This window comes from Budorcas taxicolor, chromosome 6 (assembly GCF_023091745.1).
Source record: "Budorcas taxicolor isolate Tak-1 chromosome 6, Takin1.1, whole genome shotgun sequence".
NCBI lineage: Eukaryota > Metazoa > Chordata > Mammalia > Artiodactyla > Bovidae > Budorcas > Budorcas taxicolor.
In genome coordinates, this window is record NC_068915.1 from 19541879 (window position 1) to 19566458 (window position 24580).

At 42.3% G+C, this 24580-nt stretch overlaps 1 protein-coding gene across 4 annotated transcripts in view; it reads left to right on the forward strand.

Annotated features, from left to right (window-relative positions):
- The window catches only part of TBCK (TBC1 domain containing kinase), a 218594-nt gene extending 205505 nt beyond the window's left edge, over positions 1–13089 (forward strand). For 3 of the 4 annotated variants that reach the window (XM_052641924.1, XM_052641928.1, XM_052641925.1), the window contains 2 exons: positions 8416–8502; positions 12957–13089. In XM_052641924.1, coding sequence (XP_052497884.1) covers positions 8416–8502; positions 12957–13052 — 183 coding nt within the window. In that variant the 3' untranslated portion in view covers positions 13053–13089. Of the gene's footprint in view, positions 1–1294; positions 2562–8415; positions 8503–12956 lie in introns of those variants that run through there. The other variant, XM_052641927.1, reaches the window with a different exon arrangement.
- Positions 13090–24580: the final 11491 nt, after the last annotated feature.

Here is a 24580-nt window from a genome sequence, read left to right on the forward strand (position 1 = left end):
AGGCAGGTGGGAGGGGGATTGTTTTGAGGAGAAACTAAAACCCAGGAGTTGGTGGGAGCTGGAGCCTGTTTCCAACAAACAGTGTACAACAAAAAAAGACTCTGAGTCCTAAAGTGATCCCTATCAGGGGACTGACTGCAGTCCACAACTCAAGTACAAGGAGGAGAGAAAGATAATCAATGATCCTGGATACATGGACATGGGCAAGCCGGTGAGATGTGTGTATGTCTTGATAATTTTTCAAAGCCCTGCTTTGATAGGCATCTAGACTTCTTAGATCAGTCCTTCCTATTTATTCCAAGTTTATAGTCTCAAACTGTTCATTGCAGTTGCTCCAAAAACATGTTAGAACCAGTTTATGGACCTTCCCTTCCCTGGTAGCTCAGCAGTAAAGAATCCACCTGCCAGTGAAGGAGACATGGGTTCTATCCCTCATCCAGGAAGATCCCCTGGAGAAAGGAATTGCAATGCGCTCCAGTATTCTTGCCTGGGAAATCCCATGGACAGAGGAGCCTGGAGGGCTACAGTCCATAGGGTCACAGAAGAGTCAGACATGACTTAGCAACTAAATAACATTGGCCCTCTCTGGGATATTGTGCACATAATTGCAATAACTAATATGTTGAAAATACTGTAAAAATTATTCAAAATATAGATTTGAGAATGTTTTGGCAATCACTGGAATGATATAGGAAAAATAGGAATGTTAATGATTTCTGGGGGTGGGGGACTAAGAAGAAATGTAAGAGGAGTTTAGGTCTCACTGCTTACCCTTTTATATTGTTAGAACTGTTTACCATGTATATTTACTGCCTATTCAAACAAGTTTAAAAGAGAACTAAAGAGACACATTTATACCATAGCATGAATACATTTGAAAGAGGGATTTAATTTATATTAAAAACTAAACTAATGATTCGTTGATAGAACAGTGACAGCAGTGATATCACCATTGTTTTGTCTGTTGCTGCTAAGTCACTTCAGTTGTGTCGGACTCTGTGCGACCCCATAGACGGCAGCCCACCAGGCTCCCCCATCCCTGGGATTCTCCAGGCAAGAACGCTGGAGTGGGTTGCCATTTCCTTCTCCAGTGCATGAAAGTGAAAAGTGAAAGTAAAGTCACTCAGTCGTGCCTGACTCTTTGCAACCCCATGAACTGCAGCCTACCAGGCTTCCCCGCCCATGGGATTTTCCAGGCAAGAGTACTGGAGTGGGGCAGCTTGAGAAAAAAATGGGATTAGACAGATATCAATTTTGTGTATCCTTTATAAATTTGTCCTTTTTTTTTTTTCAGTTTGCAGCTCATCTTGTGAAGATGAAATATCCAAGAATCTGTATTCTAGATGGTGGCATTAATAAAATCAAGCCCACAGGCCTCCTCACCGTTCCTTCTCCTCAGATATGAAGAACAAGAGTATGGCTGTTAAAAGGACAGAGTAGCCTCACCCCCCACAGCACAACTGTCCACACCCTTGCCTCTCTGACAAGAGCTAGACTTCCAGATTGTTACATCTTCATAAAGTTTTGTCATGAGACATTTATTTTTTAAAACGCATGACCCAAATGTTCAGCTATCCAGGAATCAAACTTGACTGTACATGTATTGCTGAAAGAATTTTCTTAATGGTGAAATCCGATCATGTATTTTTACCACATCAACACAAAGCCAGAAGAATTCAACTGACGAGGCAGGCTTAGCATTATCAAGAAATCTTGTTGCACTGAAAAGGCTGTCTTCCCACAGCACTGAACAGACAGTCCTAACAGAGGTATTCTTTAGAAATATAGACTGAATGTGGGCTGAAATCATTCTTCCATGATAAAGAAAAGTGAAAAGCTATTCACCATACATTCCTTTTAAGTACATGTTACATTTGGTAACTCACTTTTGGCCCAGACGTGTGTGTGTTTAGAGGGAGCATTATTTAGCCCATCGGAGAAAGTAATAACAGTTCTAAAAAAATGACAGTCAGAAACTACTCATATTATATATTGTTCAGCTTCTGTAGCTAAGACACTAAAAATAAGAGTGACTTAGACAAAATAGAACTTTATTTTTCTCTCATGTAACACCCTACAAAGTCAATGTAGGACTAGTGTATTGGATTCATAGTTATTAAGAACTCAGGTGTCTTTCTTCATTGATCTACCACCCTCAACACTGGGGTTCTATCTCATAGATCAGGATGGCTATTCAACTCCCACTATCACATCTGCAGTTTGGAAGGAAGGGAATCTCAGAGGAGGGAGGAGGAAAAAGAAGAGAAGGTAAAAATAGGGAGGAAGAAGAGAAGGGAGGGCATGTTCCTTCTCTTTAAGGGCACAAACCAGAAGTTGCACATGTTACTTCTGCATACATACTATTAGCCAGAACTTAGGCATGTGGCCACAATTAGCTATCAAGAAAACTTGAAATATAGTTTTGACTGGGCAGTCATTTACCCAGTTAAAATTTTTATTACTGTTTGGGAAGAGGAGAACACATTGAAGGACAGCTGGCAGGCTCTGCCACATGATTCTAAAAATCAAACATTTCATTGAATCTAAGATATATCACAGTTTTATGCACCATGAAGAAAGAAAAATGCAGCCAAGTAAACTTGACACCCTATCAATTATAGGATTCATTTCCATTTCAGAAATGTGAAAAATATGCATATTAAAATTATTAAAATACGGTATACCTTTTTTACTATTTTCAATTTTATTTTAACTAAAACATGTTCTTTTATCTTTAACTTGTATTCCTCTTTTCAGTATTAGGACCACGTAAGTAGAATATTTCAATAAGAGCCTCAGTCCAACTTTCCAGACTATGGTTTTATCACTGCAGTTTGTTTTGGGGTTTTTTTGTCATCTGTATTTTTTATCCAGATATAATTTATATACCTTAAAACTCACCCTTTTAGAATGATAATTCATGTATTTTAGTAGATTCACAAGCCTGTGCAATAATCACTGTTAATTTCAGAACATTTTCAAAACCCAAAGAAGAAATCCTCTACCTATGAGCAGGCATTCCCCATTGACCCCCTCCCAAGATCTTTAATTTGATTTTTATGTGTGGAGTGAGATAAGTAGCCGACTTCATTCTTGCACGTAGATGTCAAGTTGTCCCAGCAGCTGTGTTGGTTTTTTTTTTTTCTCAATTAACTTGTATTCAGTCATCCACCAAAAAAATACTTCTCCTTGCAAGACACTGACATAATCAGTGGCTGTATCATTCTGTGATCTCCATAGAATATATACAAAGAAAAATATGAGAATTAATGAGAAAAGAAAATTTTACCATGATTCCTCTAACATCATTTACCATCATCTACCCTGATTAGGAAAATAAGTCATCCTATCCATTCCTTCAGTCTTTGATGACTTATTTGACTGCATAATCAGTGTAGCACTGATGATTATTTGGGAGAAGTGCTTCTGAGTCTTAACTTTGCCTTCCTGAAAAGGCAGAGAAAGATGGAGGAGCAGAGATGTGAACTGAATAGGGTGGTAGGTAGTGAGAGAGGGTGAAGACCTGAACTGTGAGAACATAATAGTGGCCAGCCTCCATTACAGCTTTGCATTTGTTCTTTCTTAAAATGATACATTTAGGCTTATTTTGAAAAACTTGGAAGTTTTTTTTAAACATTCAAATTATGAATAATATTTAATATTCTCAACAGTAAAATAAGGAAGCATACAATCCCTGCCACATCTACATGCAAGGTATGTTTTTTGATGGCAGATGGTTTCCACAAAGTTGACCTCACAATTGTTTCTTGAATTAAACCCTATATAGCCCATGACTTGTAGAGGTCCTTTTTAATATATTTTTGACTCCTACACAGTCACTATCAGCACTGTTTATTTTGGCATCAGCAGTCTCTCCCCTCTGCCTGGAATGTCCTTATTACCACCGCCAGCTCTATAGACACACACACACGCACACACACATTTACAGATTCTTCATAATCTATCACCAGTAGCATGGTCTCCAGTTTTCTCTGACTTCCTGTGTGCTGCAGTGAGCCTCAAGTCTATCAAAGCATTCCATTCATGCTTCTAGTAATAGACTTATTACATCATTTTACAATTACCTGTCCACATTTGGAACCCTTATTTTTAAAATATGAGCTCCCTTTAAAGTCAGAGTCTATAATTTATACCTTTTGTTATCTTCAGCAGCCCAGTACACTGGCGATACTTGCTATATGTAGAATTGAATCTCTAGCTTAGAGATTTGATATGAATATAAGAAATCCGAGTAATTTTTTAAGTGCCAAACTCATCTGGTACCTGATGATATATAAATAAATTGAAATTTCAATTCATGGAGTAAAGATAAGACCTCTAATATTTCACCCAACTCTAAAATTCTATACAACAGGATAAACTAAGCTGGTTGCATCCACTTTCCAAAACATAGAAATGCTAAATTTAGAAATATTAATAAAAATATCTCATACTTAACCAAGACTGAAAGAATTAAACAAATTTCTGATGTCAGCTATGAAGAGGAGCTGGGATATCAGATATCAATATAGGCCCTAGGAGCTGAAGGTCATAGGGATAGAGGCCTTGGGTCTTCTGGTAAGGAGTGGGTACTAAGACTCCTTTACAAAGTGACAGTTTCAGAGAAAGCTTTGCTCCATGAAATGATTAGAGATGGCTTTGAGTCAAATCAGGGAAACTATAGGGAAGATGGTCATGGCCTGATATTTTGAGGGAAGACATCTGTTATAGACAGATGAAGACATTCAATGGAAAGGCTGAATTAAGTCCCCATACTAGGACAGGCTTTAGGGCATGTGTTTATCTATTTAAAAAGGAGAATAATGGACCGTCCCTGGTGGCTCAGTGGTAAAGAATCTGCCTGCCAATGCAAGAGATACAGGTTTGATCCCTGATCTGGGAAGATCCTAGATGCTGCAGGGAAGTGTGTGCTCCACAGCTACTGAACCTGTCCTCTAGAGCTCGGGAGCCACAACTCCTGAAGCCCTTGCGCCCTAGAACCCGTTCTCGGCAACAAGAGAAGCCACCACAGTGAGAAGCCTGCATTCCACAACTAGACAGTGCTCTGGCTCCCAGCAGCCACAGAAGCGCTCCCATGGCAACAGAGACCCAGCACAGCCAAAAAATAATACATTTTTTTTTTTTTAATGAGAGCAATGAATTATATCAATCTTCTGGACTTCCCTAGTGGCTCAGATGGTAAAGCCTCTGCCTACAAAGCAGGAGACCTGGGTTCGATCCCTGGGTCAGGAAGATCCTCTGGAGAAGGCAATGGCACCCCACTCCAGTACTCTTGCCTGGAAAATCCCATGGATGGAGGAGCCTGGGAAGCTATAGTCCATGGGGTCTCAAAGAGTCGGACACGACTGAGTGACTTCACTTTCACTTTTCACTTCTGGAAAACATAGTACCAGATATTTGTTTGACTCCTTTGTTTCTTCCTCCAAATAGCTACTAAAAAAAATACTTCTTTAGAAATTAATAGCAAAAGTGTGGTATAGTCTTTTAAGAGGACCTCCGGCAATAGTCTTGTCTGGTGAAATCCACTACAAGGAGGGAAGTTGCTGCCTTGACTGCCATGGGTTCTGGGTGTTTCACTCTGTCAAAGTCATAATAGTCATCTCACTGGTATACTTGCTGGCTCTCCATATGCCTATTTTTAACCAAATAATGCATTTTTCTTGATCATTCATTAAGCCACAGAGTGGAAGCAAAATGATATTATGATAGATTTTTCGAGTGTTCAATGTGTACTAGTTCTAATAGAAATAAGCTATTTTAAAAGTTAGCTGTTTTTTTTTTTAAGTTACATGTATTTTTATCTTCTCTGAGTAATTTTCTTGTTAATATCTTATGATAGGTGCTTGTCACATGAAGACTAAAACTGGCTCTTGGCAAAGTCCATATTCTATAGATAGACTGTTGTCTTTGTAGCTGGTACTAGTGACTTTCAGGCCTCATGTCTCCTCTTGGAGTGATGATCTTTGATATCTTTTCTCCACCCTTTGAGAGGACTCATTTTTAGTTTTCATTGTTTGCAGCATTTTAATACCGCTCTGTTCTAATGCTCACGGTGGCCCATAAGCAGTGCCCAGGTGCCCAGGTACAGTATTGCCGGCATTCCTTGATATCATGTACTAATCTTCAGGGTGATGGAGATGTAAACACTGTCCTGTCTTGGCTTAAGACTAATCTCAGAGCTTAGCAAATGCATTTAAAGCTTTAGATCAGATTCTAAATACTGCTTCTTGCCACACTGCAAGAGTCAACTTTTGAAACTATTATTGTCGTAATAGGTAGCTGTGACTTTTCTGAAAAACATCACATGGCCTACCAATCTTTTAAAAAGCTCTGGTAATAATAGCAACTGGCAAAGAACTAATCTCAAAGATATACAAGCAACTCCTGCAGCTCAATTCCAGAAAAATAAATGACCCAATCAAAAAATGGGCCAAAGAACTAAACAGACATTTCTCTAAAGAAGACATACAGATGGCTAACAAACACATGAAAAGATGCTCAGCATCACTCATTATCAGAGAAATGCAAATCAAAACCACAATGAGGTACCATTTCACGCCAGTCAGAATGGCTGTGATCCAAAAGTCTACAAGCAATAAATGCTGGAGAGGGTATCGAGGAAAGGGAACCCTCTTACACTGTTAGTGGGAATGCAAACTAGTACAGCCACTATGGAGAACAGTGTGGAGATTCCTTAAAAAACTGGAAATAGAACTGCCTTATGACCCAGAAGTCCCACTGCTGGGCATACACACCGAGGAAACCAGAATTGAAAGAGACACATGTACCCCAATGTTCATCACAGCACTGTTTATAATAGCCAGGACATGGAAACAACCTAGATGTCCATCAGCAGATGAATGGATAAGAAAGCTGTGGTACATATACACAATGGAGTATTACTCAGCCATTAAAAAGAGTACATTTGAATCAGTTCTAATGAGGTGGATGAAACTGGAGCCTATTATACAGAGTGAAGTAAGCCAGAAGGAAAAACACCAATACAATATACTAACGCATATATATGGAATTTAGAAAGATGGTAATGATAACCCTGTATGTGAGACAACAAAAGAGACACAGATGTATAGAACAGTCTTTTGGACTCTGTAGGAGACGGAGAGGGTGGGATGATTTGGGGGAATATCATGGAAACGTATAATATCATATAAGAAATGAATCGCCAGTCCAGGTTTGATACAGGATACAGGATGCTTGGGGCTGGTGCACTGGGATGACCCGGAGGCATGGTATGGGGAGGGAGGAGGGAGGGGGGTTCAGGATGGGGAACACGTGTACGCCTGTGGTGGATTCATGTTGATGTGTGGCAGAACAAATACAATATTGTAAAGTAATTAGCCTCCAATTTAAATAAATTTAAATTTAAAAAATAAAAAGCTGTAACAGCGTGACATCTAAGTATTAAAAATTGAGACAGTCCATGCATTAATTTTCTCATTAATGCTGGAAACTTTTTTTTTACCATTATTAATTCTTCTCAACTCTATTTGCCTACTCTTCAGTCTTTTATGGTAGAATAATTTACTGTTTTCAGGTTTATAGTTTGTTAGAACTATTCCTAGTGCCTTGGAACTGCTAAATGTGCCCATTTCTTCCCAGTTCCACATACAGTGACCTTGGTAGCTTAAAACTGGCCACGGCAGAAGTATTTAGAAATAGACAGACCTCATAAAACATGGCTTTCTTTTCACTCAGTTTTATTTTTTTGAAAGCCAGTTAATAATATTTACCAGAAAGCTACTGATTTTAACCATCCTATGCTCAGTATATTATCTGTAGATTATAAATCATGAAGATAAATTTAAAGATCATCCAATCCAAGCACCCGAACAATAACAGTGAAATGATTTTGTGCAAATCACATAGCTAGTAAAAGATTCAAAATTACAGTTCTGCTTTCCTGATTCTTAACGCATTTCTCTGTCTACAACATACCGATGGAGAAGGCGAAAAACACCAATTTTGACCCATTACACACTTATTACAGGACAAATTTAGGTCAGGCCTGTGCCATATTATGCATAGGATATGAAAATAAAGCACAAAAAATGTTGACTAAGCTCACTGTTAACTGTATGATGTAGAAGTGTCACTTAGTGTTATCTCCTAGCGGACGCCTCTCTCACTGCCCCTTCCATAGTCACTCAAAAAATAGTCAAGATTTCCAAGAAAAGAGACACAAGTACCTGCATTCCCCCAAACTGAGGGAAGAACCACTGTTCTCAGGAACTCCTGCTATATATTAAGTTACCTCTTCAACTCCGAGAGAGTATTACCCAGAAAACACTTCTACAGCGTTTCTATAAAGAGTCCAGTCCTTGATATACCAGGTCAAAGTTGGCCTTTAACCTTTGTCTTCTATATCTTCGCTAGGCACCAGGCTTGAAGAACTGGAGAAGTCCTTGTATCAGCCTCCCAGTCACATGTGGAAAGCCAAAGAGAGGGACTACAAGGAAAGAGGTTGGTTAGCTAGTTTCTAGGCCTATTAATCATAAAAGAGAAGAAATACACTTTAGTTAGGCCAGAGATCAGTTAAATCATATAGTCAGTGCAGTCATAGGTCAGATAGTTTGCTATCTTAAAAAAATTAATTTTATGTCTGAGGTAAACAATCTTGATAATTTATTACTTGTCAGATATTGTGTCTTTTCTAAAATTATCTTTAAGATCATTAATAATCTCATGTACCATGCATTCATTTCCATAAATTTCACATCGGGTTATTAACAACCTGAAAGGCATGGAAGGAATATGATCACTGGATTGAGCCCAAATGACACAGAGTAATTTGCATACTAATGTACATCCAATAAAAGAGAATCTTTTATTTCAATATATAATAAGGATTAAAAGCAATCTCTGCGCTCACACACCATCATTAATTATGTATGGCAATACAAGATTACAGGATAAAACATCTAATGCAGTGGTCAGTATGAACATTTGTTTTTCTTCAGTCTCTAAGTCATGTCTGACTCTTTGTGACCCCATGGACTGCAGCACACCAGGTTCCTCTGTCCTCCACTATCTGCTGGGATTTGGACAAATTCATGTCCATTGAGTCAGTGATGCTATCTAACCATCCCATCCTCTGTCGCCCCCTTCTCCTACCATCAATCTTTCCCAGCATCAGGGTGTGTTCTGATGAGTAGGCTCTTTGTATCAGATGGCCAAAGTTTTAGAGCTTCAGCTTGAGCCTCAGTCCTTCCAATGAATATTCAGGGTTGATTTCCTTTAGGATTCACTGAGTTAATCTCCTTGCAGTCCAGGGGACTCAAGGGTCCTCCAGCACCACAATTCAAAAGCATCAATTCTGCTCTCAGCTTTCTTTATGGTCCAACTCTCACATCTGTAGATGACTACTGGAAAACCCATAACTTTTGACTAGATGGACCTTTGCTGACAAAGTGATGTCTCTCGTTTTTAATATGCTGTCTAGGTTTGTCATAGCTTTTCTTCCAAGGAGCAAGCATCTTTTAATTTCATGGCTACAGTCACCATCTGCAGTGATTTTGGAGCCCAAGAAAATGCAATCTGTCACTGCTTCCACTTTTCCCCCTTCTATTTGCATGGAGCTGCCTGTGGCATAGATCATGAACCTCCTTATTGCAAAATTCAGGCTTAAATTGAAGAAAGTAGGGAAAACCACTAGACCATTTAGGTATGACCGAAATCAAATCCTGTATTATTATACAGTGGAGGTGACAATTAGATTTAAGGGGTTAGATCTGGCAGACCAAGTATATGAGGAACTATGGATGGAGGTTTGTAACATTGTGCAGGAGGCAGTGACCAAAACTCAGTGTGATCGTATTAACTCCTTATTCTGAGCCTGATTCCTGTTTATAAAGGAGGTTCTTGTCCCAGAAGTGTTGTCACACCTGTTCTTCACATGCTCTGCAGAGGCCTTCCTGAGATATGGCTTGGCACAAAGGCCCCACCATGAGAAACTAGTAGAAACAGGAAGAATCAACTTCCAGTGATTTATCTATTTATCTCTGTGTAGGAAAAAAAAAAAAAAAGATTGATTCAGAGCTAGGAGGTTAGTTTGAGTTCTGTACTTTCTCAAATTAATCTGGTGGAGGCTGATCAGTGTTAAAAAGTTTTTCACCCCTACTTTGGGGCTACTACAGCAATGACTGGATAGTCACCCTAAATTGTGGTTTATCTATATTTAGCTTGTAACAAGAATTTTTTTCATATCAGCATGCCCTAATGTTGATACCAGGTAGTCTTGATTTATACAACCATTTGGTGACTAAAATGATGCCTGAGGTGAGTGTTTTCCTGGTACCAAGATAATTTTTAAAACTAGCCCTCCCACTTCTTACATTAAATTAACTAATATGGATCCTACAGGGATTAAGTCTAACAGCATCCCAGGTAACGGAAAAGACCTAATTCAGAAGAACTAGTTCAGAAATAAATATACCTATAGTATTTATTTATCGGGCTGCTGATTAACTAATACTTTATGAAATCTATTGAGCATGAAATGTGCCGATTAGGCATTTAAGTACATATTCCAAAATATGTTCACTTCTAAATCCCATATTTTTTTAAGTGCATATGTATAAGTGAATGAAATAAAGGAGATGATTTTAATAAATAATTTACATCTTAACCAAATCATTTCACTGTAAGTTCTGGAAATGTAATTTTAACATGAATCTTATGCAACAATATCACAACTATTTTAAAATTGCAGCGGTGACTTTTATAACTTAACATAAAGCAAGACGTTACATATGTATACAGAAACTATCCCATAAGATGACAATAGCTCAAGCTGAAGCTGACTTTATTAAGTGCCTTATAAATAATTAATTATTTAGTTATTATTAACATCCTGAAATGAATTAACATCCTGCCCCTTTTGATTAAGTGAAGTAATATAAAAATTCATATTGAAGTTCATTACTATCAGCTAAATTAATTCAATTAAATAAAAAAACATAAATTAATGAGGAAATTATTGCAATTATTTAGCCCTTTGAATTACCTTGTCCTGCCTAGGACATTATTAACTGAGCCTTTTAAAAAGGTGCTAGGCATTTGCATTTATTGTAAAGACAGATTCAAATTTTATTAGAGCATTATTTCTCACCAGCTAGAACAAAAAGATGATTTCTAGGATCTGAACAAAATGCTGTTAAATATCTGATACAAATTAGTTGTATAAAAATTACCAAAGGATCCCACTGGCAGCTCTAAAATCTGTCATTCCCAACACAGACACTACAGCTGACACACCTTGGCCCCAGTCATGTTTTTGTTGCCCTGTGAGAGCACATGTGTGATTCAGCTATCAATATCTCAAGGGTAGGTGATATCTTAACTCCTCAATGACACCTTGCCCCTGACATGGCATGTATATTTTTGTTTACCTAGATCTTGGAAGGCTGGAATGAGGAAGAATTCTGGGCTGGGGTTTCAGATTGGCTGGCAACTGTTTAGTGCTTACGGTTAAGAGAGGGGTTGAACTTTCTCAAGGATCCTTCCTTTCGCAACACTAAGTACCCTTAAGCCCCCCAGAATTCTGGTAAATCTCACTTCCTGCAGCACTATTTAGGAAGCTCAACCTTCATCCCCTGTGGCTGTCCTCAGAGCAGGGCCTCCCAACCTCCCATCAGAATTCAACCTCCAGACACCTCAACAATAAGAAATATGAATATGTTTCAAGATCCCAACACTATCGCATAAAGAATTGTCAGAAGACCACCCTGAGAGAAAGTGCAAGTTTGGAAAGAGGAAAAGAAAAGAGAGTTTTCCTCTCCCTTAAGAAACCATAGATTAGAGGGAACATACAGGGAGACCCGGGCTTCCCTGGTGGCTCAGAGGTTAACGCGTCTGCCTCCAATGCGGGAGACCTGGGTTTGATCCCTGGGTCGGGAAGATCCCCTGGAGAAGGAAATGGCAACCCACTCCAGTACTCTTGTCTGGAGAATCCCATGGACGGAGGAGCCTGGTAGGCTACAGTCCATGGGGTCGCAAAGAGTTGGACACGACTGAGCGACTTCACCTTCACCTTCACAGGCTTCCCAGGTGGCGCTAGTGGTAAAAGACCCACCTGCCAATGCAAGAGACGTAAGAGACGCGGGTTCGACCCCTGAGTCAGGAAGATCCCCTGGAGGAGGGCATGGCAACCCACTCCACTATTCTTGCCGGGAGAATCCCATGGACAGAGGAGCTTGGTTGACTACAGTCCGTGGGGTCTCAAAGAGTTGGACATGACTGAAGCAACAACACACACAGGGAGACCAAGAGTAAGAAAATCTGGAATCTTCTGCCTTCCCACCGTGGCTGTCAGCACGTCCCTGTGCAGTTCACTGAGGCTCTCGAAGGCTCAAGTTCCTCATATATGAAACAGGAATAAGAGCGCTGATCCAGCCTGTCTCCCAGGCTTATGCTGGAGCTCATGAAAAAGCATTTTATAAAAGGAAAAGTGTTACTCAAACATGTTCACAATTTTTATAAAAGTCCTAACTGTTCTATAAAACCATCAAGCCAAATTTTTTTATCTACCATGTTGTTTTTGACACAATAATGATTACTCTTACAATCCATAAATATGGTCCTATTATACAATATACACAAGGGAAAGGCTCTATGAATGGTGATAAGGTTGTACATTACACATTGGCTACTGTTTGGTGAAAAGCAACCATCTTTGCTAAGTCAATAAGTTTTATCCAAGATCTTTTCAGATTTCTCTTTGTTTTCTACACTCCCCTTCCCCTAACCCAGTTTTAGCAACTTAAAATACCCTCTTTTAAGAATAATCTAAATTATTCTCTCTTGATAAAATCTGGCAGTTTCAGCTTTGCCAATAGTCATCTATACCTCGATGATAGAGATTAACTTCATTTCAAATCCACTCTTCCCTTCAGTTTTATCTCCTTCTTCCCTTGCAGCTCTCTCCTGGACTTCAAAGCAGCTTTGTGGTTTGCCTTGCAGAAAATCAATGGTTGCGAGATGAAAAGCAGCTCTTGTTTATCTCTACCCGCTGAAGGTCATTCTGCTCCATAGCACCCGTGTGAGATCCACAGCCATTTTTCCTTACAGAGGAAAGAAGTAAATTAAATACATACCTGACAGCTATTATAAGGAGAGAGTGGTGCCCATTTTAAATGAGTAGGATCACAACAGAACAAGAATATATTAGTATGAATAAGCAGCATAATGGAGTACTGGGGTTTGGAGTACAAATTTAGACTGTTACTGGATATGACCCTGACTTTAAAAAAAAAAGAAAAAAAGCTATGTCTAGACTTAGTTATGCGGAGAAGGCAATGGCACCCGACTCCAGTACTCTTGCCTGGAAAATCCCATGGACGGAGGAGCCTGGTGGGCTGCAGTCCATGGGGTCGCTAAGGGTCGGACACGACTGAGCACCTTCACTTTCACTTTTCACTTTCATGAGCTGGAGAAGGAAATGGCAACCCACTCCAGTGTTCTTGCCTGGAGAATCCCAGGGATAGGGGAGCCTGATGGGCTGCCATCTATGGGGTCGCACAGAGTTGGACATGACTGAAGTGACTTAGCAGCAGCAGACTTAGTTATGAGGCATAAAATTATAGTAGATATGGCTAGAGTTGTTGGCCTTGCTTACTCAGGTTGTGTATTAGTCCCTTTTCAAACAGTGATGACACTTTCTAACCCAACCCTGTCATATGTATTGCTTAGCTCTTGGTGTTCTTTTTGTTCCAAAGTTGTTTCTTTGAGGGCAAGTTGAGTAGCATTTTCATTCTGCTATTTCCCACAGAAACTAGAACATCATCAGCACAGATGTGGGCTTCAATGTGTGTCTATTGAATAAATGGAGAGAATCACTGTTTACAATAAAAAGCATCAATCAACGATGATTAATTAAGTACCAGGTATGTGCCTGCATCCTAGGATAGGCAGTGAGTGATATTAAAGAGGTAGACATGGTCCCTGTTAGAAGGGCTGACACGTGCAAAGGAATTTGAAAAGAGACCACTGATATAACCTTGCGGCACAGGTTATATACTTGTTCTGTGTGCTCAGCAAAGCTGGGCCAGGCACTTCCTTGTGAGCCAGGGCTCTCCATAATGAGACCACTTCTCAAGATTGGGGGTTGGGGGGCTCTAGTACTTTGGACTTCAACACTTTGCCACTTGCTGAATGTGTGACCTTGAACAAGTTCTGTCTCAGCCTCAGTTTCCTAATCTGTTAAACAGTGTTGATCAGTGCCTGCATTGTAGGCTGGCATGAGGAATAAAGGGGAAAATGATTGCGAGGCACACAGTGCTTAGCACGTAGAGCACATAAAAATAGAAGTAGCTATTTTTATACCATTTATTGTTAACCTGCCAGAGGAAAGCTTTTTACCTCATCATTAGCTCACCTTTAGAAGCACAATTTCATGATGTCTCCATGCTTGAGGTCTTTTTCCACTCATTATGTGGGAATTAACTAGCCAAGACAGAAAAAAAATGTTAAGGCTTACAGTGGGCATGACCAGGCCCAGAAAAGAAGAAGGAAATAGGGTCCCTTCTTTCTGAAGCTCACCCTGAAATGAGGGCCATCAGGAAGCTGTGCGTGTTAAACAGCCATGCACTGGGCACCATGGAATTCTGTGCAGTTCTTGCTGATCCTTGGAGACAGAACCTGCTTCTGGAGTTATTTGCCAGGCGTCTTGAGAGCCGTCGGACAATTGCCTGCTCAAAAGAAAGACACAGCAGCGGCTAGCTGCTGCTGCTCCGGCACTGAACCCCTGTGGAACACCTGCCCTGCAAACTGTGAGGAGCTGTGCAATCCTGCCTCCAGAGCTGGCTTCCCCCTAGCTCTGACTTCTCCATTTCAAGGATCCTATTTTGAGTCAGCTGTACTGAGGGGCAAGCTGAAATTCCATTTTAGCCTCTGCCTGTTGCCGACACTGTTCTTGCCTTTGTCCTCAACATGCATCCGTTTCCTAAAAGCACAGCAAGTTGATTCTGCTGCAGGTGGTGATGGCACGCCTTCCTGGGCACCTCAGCTCTTGCACAGATTAGTACATAATTCTGATGCCACTGAGCACGTAAGTGTCATGATAAATCTTTCCTCTGCTGCTTAATTATTGATATCAGTAATAAGTTATTATTACATTATTTCTAATATTAGTAGTAAATTGGGACTTCCAACTTATTACTGCCACCAATGCAGTGGTAAAGAACCCTCCTCCTAATGCAGGAGACGTGGGTTCAATCCCTGGGTCAGGGAATATCCCCTGGAGGAGGAAATGGCAACCCACTCCAGTATTCTTGCCTGGGAGATCCCATGGACAGAGGAGCCTGGTGGGCTACAGTCCATGGTGTGGCAAAGAGTCAGACACAACTTAGTGAGTAAACAATAACAAAGTAATAAGTTAGTATTTTGACTATCTGAGGATTCATAGGCTCTGGAAAAAGGGAAGAAATTTTAATTCACGACATTGTTACTCTCTGTTTCTGCTCTAGAAGCAGTCTAATTGCTTAATCTAAAAAAATATGTACACAGTGATTCCTTGAAACAAGTTTTCTATTGGGATGTTTAAGTTTAAAAACGACCTTAAATGTATCTCTTATTACAAACACGTACTAAACTGAAGCTAAAATTTAGCTGGTTAATTCTTTATTGTTGCTCTATATTATTTCCTTAAGAAAACTTACTGGCAGATCATATAGGAATTTCTTCCCTAAGTATACCTCGATATGTTTAAACACATCTGTACTGGTTAGAGGAGTGACTGGACGTTTCATGTGGACAGGATGCTCAGAACAGTAGGAGGTGCTTCAACAGAGTGTACATGAAGTCATTAGGTGGGAACCTGACTTTTCCTTTCCCGGCTGTGACCTCTGACAGTTAATGTTACTGAGCCTCGGTTTATGTCTCTGTCAAGCAGGTTTAAAAATCATGTGTGTTCCACAGGGCTATGGTGAAGACAAGTGCAATCGCGTATGTAAAGCACTTATCAAAGTGCCTGGCACACAGGAAAGACTTAACTCAGGGCAGCTAATATTATTAATAATATAAGACACCATGTGCCCATCCCGGTGTGTGCTTTTCCTAAATTCTCGTGCTATTGAATGTAAGCAGTGGTGAAACGGGGCAAGCAAGATGCATTTCTTGGCTAATAGAAGCAGCGTCCTTTATTCACGGTGTCTATGGGCCCAGGAAGGGCTAGAAGTACAAAGAGAAGGAGCAGCTGACAGCAGTGCCTGCGAAGGTGTTAGAAGATGGCCACGGGAGGCGGGTCATTGTGGAGCAAGAAGGCAGAGAGAGGCCTGGGTTTGCCGAGGCGCCAGGAGACAGGGTTGCTGAAACCTAGTGGGGGTAGACGAGAGGGGCGGTGCTGGCAGAGGAAAAGAATGCCCAGAGCTGGAAGAGGGGAGCAATGGAGGATGTGTGAGGGGCAAGCTGCCTGTGCTGAATATTTACTGGGCCTGTGGAAGGACACAGATGGAGGCCCTTCTGCACTGTTCTAAAGGGCACGGATCCAGTGGGGTCTCTTTAAGAACTATGTACATGATATAGTATTTCCCAAAGGGAATGCCACAGAGTGTTACTTGTGCCAAATGCTGAGGGGAAACAAGAAGCTGTCTACCATATCCTCTCTTGGAGACTCACGTATCTCATACTAAAGCTTAAGAGGACTCTACCAAAAAGATACTCATTTAACGATTAAGCTAGCATTTGCTAAACTGATCTCTCCTAGCACGTGCTAGCTTCCTCAAGCCCTGGTGGGCCACTGGACACTCTGTAGGAGGCCAGCTTGAGGCAGCTCCGCGGCTAAAGCCCCAAACTGGTTCCAGGTGGCCACACTCAGGCCGTGTGGTTATTGACTCTCTGGATGTCAGTTTCTCATCTGCAGTGTAGAGGAATTAAATGAGATGACCTTGGAGATACCGGGGGTTCATGACATTGGGGAGATTCAGCTTTCACACACTTCCTTTCCCAGAGCTCTGTGCCTGTCCCATTGCTGCCAAACTCCAAAGTTGGGATAAACCAGAAGAGCAGACTTCACACTAGATAAGCTGTCTCCAGGAGCCTCGCTTTTCCATCCTAACTTTCGCTTTGATCCATCGCAGGCCCAGCAGATGCCATAGTGATGAGCTCTGTAATTCCATGGGAAAGACGTGGGAAACCCAATCATAACAGCAATAATTCAACAGCCTAGCAAGTGCCAGATTTAATGTGTGCTTCTCCCATAGCATGACAGATGATAAATATGTGAGAGCACCAGAATGTTCATCTGACAAAAGAACTTCAACACATTTGCTGAAATCTCTAATTTGCAGCAAGTTGAGTTCCAGTTTATAGGTAAGTTAGTTTGCATCTTCTCATAACACAGAAACAGTTGACATGGTTTAGACTCCCAGGAATGCCCTTTTGCACTAAGCCCATTTAATCCACAATGAAACAACAGCTCTGAGTGTATTCCTCAAAGACTGGACATGTGAAGGCATCTATTTCATCCTCTTCCCCCTATTCCTCTCCCTGGCTTTACAGCTTCTCTTATGTCATCATTCAGACCTCCCACCGTCACTAACTTTATCAATTCACCAAGAGAAAAACATGGCTATCCCCCAAATTATTGTTCTCCGTAGTGAAAGGGAGGAGGCTACACAAATGGTTATCTTCAACATTTAAGTGAGCCCCACTCACCCCACCCCCAGGATGGTGTTGTTCAACCATTCACGCATAATGTTAGTTACTGTCATGTCCAACTCTTTGTGACCCCATGGACTGCATCCTGCCGGGCTCCTCTGTCCATGGCACTCTCCAGGCAAAAATACTAGAATGGGTTTCCATGCCCTCCTCCACGGGCACTTCCCAACCCAGGGATTGAACCCAGGTCTCCTACAATGCAGGCAAGTTCTTTATTGCCTGAGCCACCAAGGAAGCCCCATTCACACGTAAATCACAAGTTCGAAATTTCTAAGTCAAATCCTCAATTGCCATAATCCAGGCAAGTAATGTTGCTTTAAAAGCAAAAATAGGAGGATCAGCATTTTCTCCTCTTCGCTGATGGTATTGGAGCTTGAACCTAAATTGGACCCTCTCCAAAGATCCACATATGTCCAAGCATATCCGTCCTGTTGGTGGACAGGAGCCACCAGCAAGATAGTGGGTGGGACAGGAGTCCTCGGTCAGCCCAGTGCTGATCTAGAACTGTGGTTCTCACAGTGTGGTCTTCAGACCAGCAGCCTCAGCATCATCAGGGAATTCATTAGAAATGTAAATCTTGAGTCCCATTCCAGTCTTGAAAAATTAGAAAGTCTGGGCTTAAAACCCAGACGGGCTTCACAAAGCCTCCAGGTGATTCTAATAAATACTAACGTTTGAGAAGGCTGATCTGCCTGCCTGCTGCTGCTAAGTCACTTCAGTTGTGTCCGACTCTGTGCGACCCCATACACGGCAGCCCACCAGGCTCCCCCATCCCTGGGATTCTCCAGGCAAGAACACTGGAGTGGGTTGCCATTTCCTTCTCCAGTGCATGAAAGTGAAAAGTGAAAGTGAAGTCGCTCAGTCATGTCCAACCCTTCGCAACCCCGTGGACTGCAGCCTACCAGGCTCCTGCGTCCATGGGATTTTCCAGGCAAGAGTACTGGAGTGGGGTGCCATCGCCATCTCCGGATCTGCCTGCCTAGCATTCTGAATTCTTGTCTGCACTGCACGAAAAGGGAGGGCTGCAGGCAAAAGCTGAAGGATACATTCTCATAAGGTGATGCATGACCTGGCAGCTTGATCATCACTACCTAGGAGGCAAAAGTGACAGAACGGGGTGGGGGAGGTGGCATCACCCAGCGAGAACTTCAGGAAGTGCAGCAGCTCCTCAGCCTCCTGCTGATTTGGGCCATGAGGAACTGGAGACCCTCCGCGGAATCTGGACTGTCAAGAACACCGGAGCCGTGAAGAGGTAAGGAGAGGCTCAGCCACCCTCAGGTGGCTTCTCGGTCACCAACCAGGGAACCCTGAACAGAAGACCATAAAAGGGTTGTTCCTGAGGTCACAGGAGACCCCACTGGGGAGGATCTGAAACGGTGAGACTTCACTGGGGGCCATGAAGCTGGCAGGGGAGGGGGTGTAGGGGAGGAGTGGAAAGTGAAGGGAGAGGGGAGAAAGCCTGTGATGTTCAGGCTATTGCCACGAATCTAATCCTGTTAGAGTGAGGCCTGGGAAGGCTTGAGTTACAGGAAGAACAGAAATTCATCTTTAGCGTAGGCTTTAGTACAGAGAAAATTTTGATGCCTTCACCTCTCTCTGATGACTCTGTGGTATAAACACCAAGCCAAGAAAACTCTTAGCTTGGTTTTAAAATCACAGAGGAGCCATCCCTTCCCCTACACCCTGCCCCAAACACATGCACACAGGGGTCTGCATGGCACATTGTGGTGGGAAATTACCGAGGGCTTCCTGGATGACGGGGGAAGACTGCTTGCCCAAGCATCAGTCAGATCCATAGCTTTCTCTGATGATGACCCCATCAGCTTCAGCCCCTGGTAAAACAAACGAGCCCTTTCAAGTCTGCTGGAAGTTCCAGTCCCAAGCAGTGCCTCCTCGGATGCAGTGGTTTGGCAATTTGGGGTCTCCCTGGGCTCTCACAAAAAGGATATCACATTTCTGACCGCTTTCCCTGTGGTTGGACTTATTCCTCCTCCTCTGAGCCAGCATCTCCCTTTTCTTTCCTACTTGTTTACCCTCTTGTAACTTTGAAGGCAATGAAGTCCAAGTCACGGAAATTGTTAATCGCACCCTTCAGTTTCGTTTAACAGAAGCACTGGTGCAGACTTCGGCTGGGGCTGCCCGGAAGTTCAGGGCCTGTCTATTTGGCCTGGGGTGCCTGAAACCCACGCTAAACATCTTCTCAACTTATGGAGCTGCCTCCTGCCCGAGATGTCAGCTTAACACTCATCTTGCTACTTTTTAAGCTACTGGGTGTCTGGGGGCACTCTCTCTCCAGAAGGTGTTTTTTTTAGAAAATTAACATTGGCCAGAAGGGTAGGGGGTGTGTTCACGTGTTATATTTATTCATCCCAGACTCCATCAGCTTAAAAGTGCAGTCTCCAGGCATTCGTCAGCACTGGTTCCTAGTGGGTATATCACTTCCCCTGGGGCATCAAGACATGAGACAAGGACTCTAAAATTCCTCTCAGTGGCCCCATGCCCTCTGCTTCTTGTCTCCATGCCCCTGGCTCGTGTAATATAAACCCCATCTTGCTTGCTATCTTTCCTTCCCAACTTGCAACTGGATTTCCTCCAGCAAGTAGCAGGCGAGTCAAAGAATATAAATGTTTCCCAGCGCCAAGATCTGTGTGGAGCTCAGTCTCCAGAGAACTCAGCCTCAAGTACCTCTCCAGCTGCCCAGCTGCCAGAGAATCCAAAGCAACAAAATCTTCCTGCCACCTGCCTCTCCATCAATTTTGATGAAGGGAGCCTGAACGCTGGAACCCTGGCCACATAAAATGGAGCCAGGGACAGGATAAGTGGGCCACCACGTCTCAAGCTCCACCGTTTTGACATAGAGACCCAAGAGTTGTAGGAAGCAGTGGAGGCCACCCTGAGGGGTACAGACGCACCATGTGTGATGGAGATTCACTAGAGCCCGTATCCCAGCAGGGGCTGGCCGGGCATGTTGATCTCCAGGCTCCCCTGGGTCAGGATGGACTGCATAGTTCTGCGGTGGAAATAAGCCTCTAAACTGAGATCACATCTCCTGTGGAGGCAAAAGCAGAATCGGTAACAATGGCTTCTTTGGTGTCCTGGGAAGGGATGGCTGTTGGCACGGCTCACCCATCCCTTTGTGAGGCGCGTTGCTCCATCCTCCCTGTTTCTCTTCCTTCCTCCCCTCATGCTGGGTGATAAACAGGCCAAGCAGTATCATCTGTTTCACCTGGAATGAGCTCTCTTATCCTCCCGTATCGATGTCACTGACATTTGATGCCAGGTACTGCAGTAGATGGTAAACAACTTTCCCTTTTATCTTACAGAGGACCCAAGAAGAAAGGATAGCAAGAATAGCAGGTTCATTGTTGACAGAGGCAGGCTATTCACTAGGATACTTTTCCTTCCTTAGAAATGGCCTCACGGATCTGGCAGAGCACGGTGGTAGAGGTGGGGGGTAGAGCAGGTAGGGAGGTACCTTAGAGTTTGAGAGACTTATTTAAATTGGCTGTGTTGCTCCTAAGTTGAAAAGTTTTCTGGCCTGATGTCAGTAGTGGAATGTTAACTATTGGGCTGGGTTCCCATTCCGTGTGTCTCTTCCTAATCAATCCTAATCATATTTTGCTCATTCATGATCTCATATAACCTAGTGGTGAGATACAACATCCTTCGTTTTCAGACTAATAGTGGAAATAGTGATCAAGTAATGGATATTTCCAGTTATGGCTTCTATTGCCCATTTTGTGAAACCAATTAGACCTTCCCCTGGGTCAGAAAGCTTTACCTCATAAATAAAGAAGTGAGCCTTGAGTCCAAAAAACATGATTCTTACTGTCTAAACTAGTTGACAGGGAAGCCTTGTAGGGTCGTTGGAAGGACCTCACTCTAGAGTTAGCCAGACTGGGCTTCAATTCCCAACTCTACAACTCACTGACTCAGTGACATTGGGCAAGTCACTAGACCCTTTTGAAAGTCAGTTTTCCAATCCATAAGATAGAGGCAATAATGCTCATCTTGTGAGGATTTAGTAGACTAATTTAGGATAAATTCCAGACACTTGTTCACCAACCATTGCATTTCCTAGACCTTAATTCCATTCTATTCTTAGCTCTGTGAAGGCAAGGATATTTTGTTCAATCCTGTGTCCTCAACACATATTAGATATTCAGTAAAAAATGTTTAAACAGATTATTTGGAGGACAAAATCTCTGGGATTTCTTTCTTCCTCATTCCATACGCCTTTTTCCTACCCCATGCTGTACTTCCTCACCAGCCTTCTGCTTCTGGACAAAACGGAAAAACAGGGGCCTAATGTACTCTTACATCTTGTAATAGGATGAATCATGTCCCTCCAAAGATATCAATTCCCAATCCCTAGGCTAGTAAATGTTAGCTTCCTTGAAAAAAAAAAAAGAAAGAAATGTTGCCTTACTTTCAGATGTATAAACTGAGAATTTGAAGATGAGGAGATTATGTAGGTGGGCCCTACATGTCACCACTGTCTTTATGCGAGAGAAACGAAGGGAGTTAGCACAGGCACACAGAGGAAAGGTGGGGTGAGGATGGAGGCAGAGATGGAGCTGATGCCAGAACACTCTAGGGACACCAGGACAGCCCCCAGAAGCTGGAAGAGGAGTCTCCATTAGAACCTTCAGAAGGCATGTCCTTTGACACCTTAGTTTCATATTTCTGGCCTCCAGAACTATGGCAGAGTACATTGCTATAGTTTTCTGTTGTTTTCAGCCACCCAGTTTGTAGATTTTTACAGCAGTCCTAGGAAATGAATACACATCACAAGCAACTGAAAAATTAGACAAAACACACACACACACACACACACACACACACACACACACACAAAAGGATTTTCAGATGTTGGTCAATGGACACTGCCAGACACTGACCACTGAGAGAAGGGTAACTCTACCCCAGCTTACCTCCCAGAGGGTTTCCAAACTGCACCACAGCAAGGAGACCGTGGCTCTCAGAATTTGGCAGTTTGGCTAGGCATGCATGTGGAAGGGCTGGGTTGCTTTCCCAACATTGGTCTGACAAGTTGTTTATTGTATAATCTCCTGAAGCAATTCTTTCCTTTTCTTTCTTTGCTTGGACAGTTTTTTTTTTTTTTTTTTTAAAGCCTTTGGTTAGCTTTTTAGCAGATTGTGAATCTCATTTGTGTTAAATTTGGCAATTTTTAAAAAGCGAAGAGAAAGGGTTTCTTCCTGTTGGTTATGGTCATAGAGATGTTCACTGATCTGTTCGTTTAAGAGAAGGGAAAGAAATTTTAAATCTCTCATGTGAAATATGACTTGCCTTGGGGCACCAGAGTTCCCTCACCAGTGCTGTTTCTGTTCTTCTCCACTAGGGTATAAACTCCCTGAGGGCAGGATATGGTCTCATTCTCTGCCGTATCCCCAGTATAGACTGATTTCTGGCACACAGTGAGTTCTCAAGTCTGTTCACTGGATTAAGTGATCAGCATCATTTAACTTAAGAAAAAAAAACCCTGTACAGTGCCTGGTACATGAACACCAAAAACAGAATGTGGAAGATAAGGATACATTGCTGGCTGGGCCACTCACACAGCAGGAATTCATTTTCTCACAGTTCTGCAGAATCTAAGTCCAAGATCAGAGTTCCAAAAACATTCAGTTTCTGGGGAGGCCTCTCTGCCTGGCTTGTAGATGGCTGCCTTCCCCTTGTGTCCTCATACAATCTCTCTGTGTGAGCACTTGGACAGAGAGAGCTCTGGCATCTCTTCCTTTTAAGGTGCCAGTCAGATTAGGACCCCACCCATATGATCTCGTTTAAGTTTATTATTGTTGCTATTATTGACCGCCAAGTCAAGTGTGGAATCTTGGCTCCCTGACCAGGGACTGAACCTGGGCTCCCTGAATTGGGAGCACAGGGTCTTAACCACTAGAACAGGGAGGTCCCTGGCTTCATTTAATTACCTCCTTACAGGCCCTGTCTCCCAGTGCAGTCATACTGGGCGTTAAGACTTCAACATATGAATTTGTGGTTCACATTTCAGCCCATAACACACGGGTTTATTTGTGTGTTCTGTTTTTTCCTAGTAAATATCTAAACCAATGTGAATCTGGTCACCTCTAGACCCCACGTGTTAGAGAAAGGGAACTATTTCTATACTACAAAATTAATAATGGTTGCTTAATATCATCAAATATCCAGGCAGTATTCAAATTTCCCCAATTCTCTTATTAGTTTCTTTAATGTATGTTTTATCTTATTAGTTGCATTTGGTTGATATACTCTAAAGTCTCTTAATTTTTTTTCTTTTTCTTACAGTTTGCGTATTGAAGAGCCTTAAGTTGTTTGCTCTCTAGTTTCCTACATTCTAGATTTTGTTGATGGCTTTCCCATGGAAAAGCATATTTAAATCATTTCTCTGTTCTCCTTATTTCCTCAGTTCAGTCACTCAGTCATGTCAGACTCTTTGCGACCCCATGGATCACAGCATGCCAGGCCTCCCTGTCCATCACCAACACCCGAAGTTCACTCAGACTTGCATCCATCGAGTCAGTGATGCCATCCAGCCATCTCATCCTCTGTCATCCCCTTCTCCTGCCCCCAATCCCTCCCAGCATCAGAGTCTTTTCCAATGAGTCAACTCTTCGCATGTGGTGGCCAAAGTATTGGAGTTTCAGCTTCAGCATCATTCCCTCCAAAGAAATCCCAGGGCTGATCTTCTTTAGGATGGACTGGTTGGATCTCCTTGCAGTCCAAGCGACTCTCAAGAGTCTTCTCCAACACCACAGTTCAAAAGCATCAATTCTTCGGTGCTCAGCTTCCTTCACAGTCCCACTCTCACATCCATACATGACCACTGGAAAAACCATAGCCTTGGCTAGATGGACCTTTGTTGGCA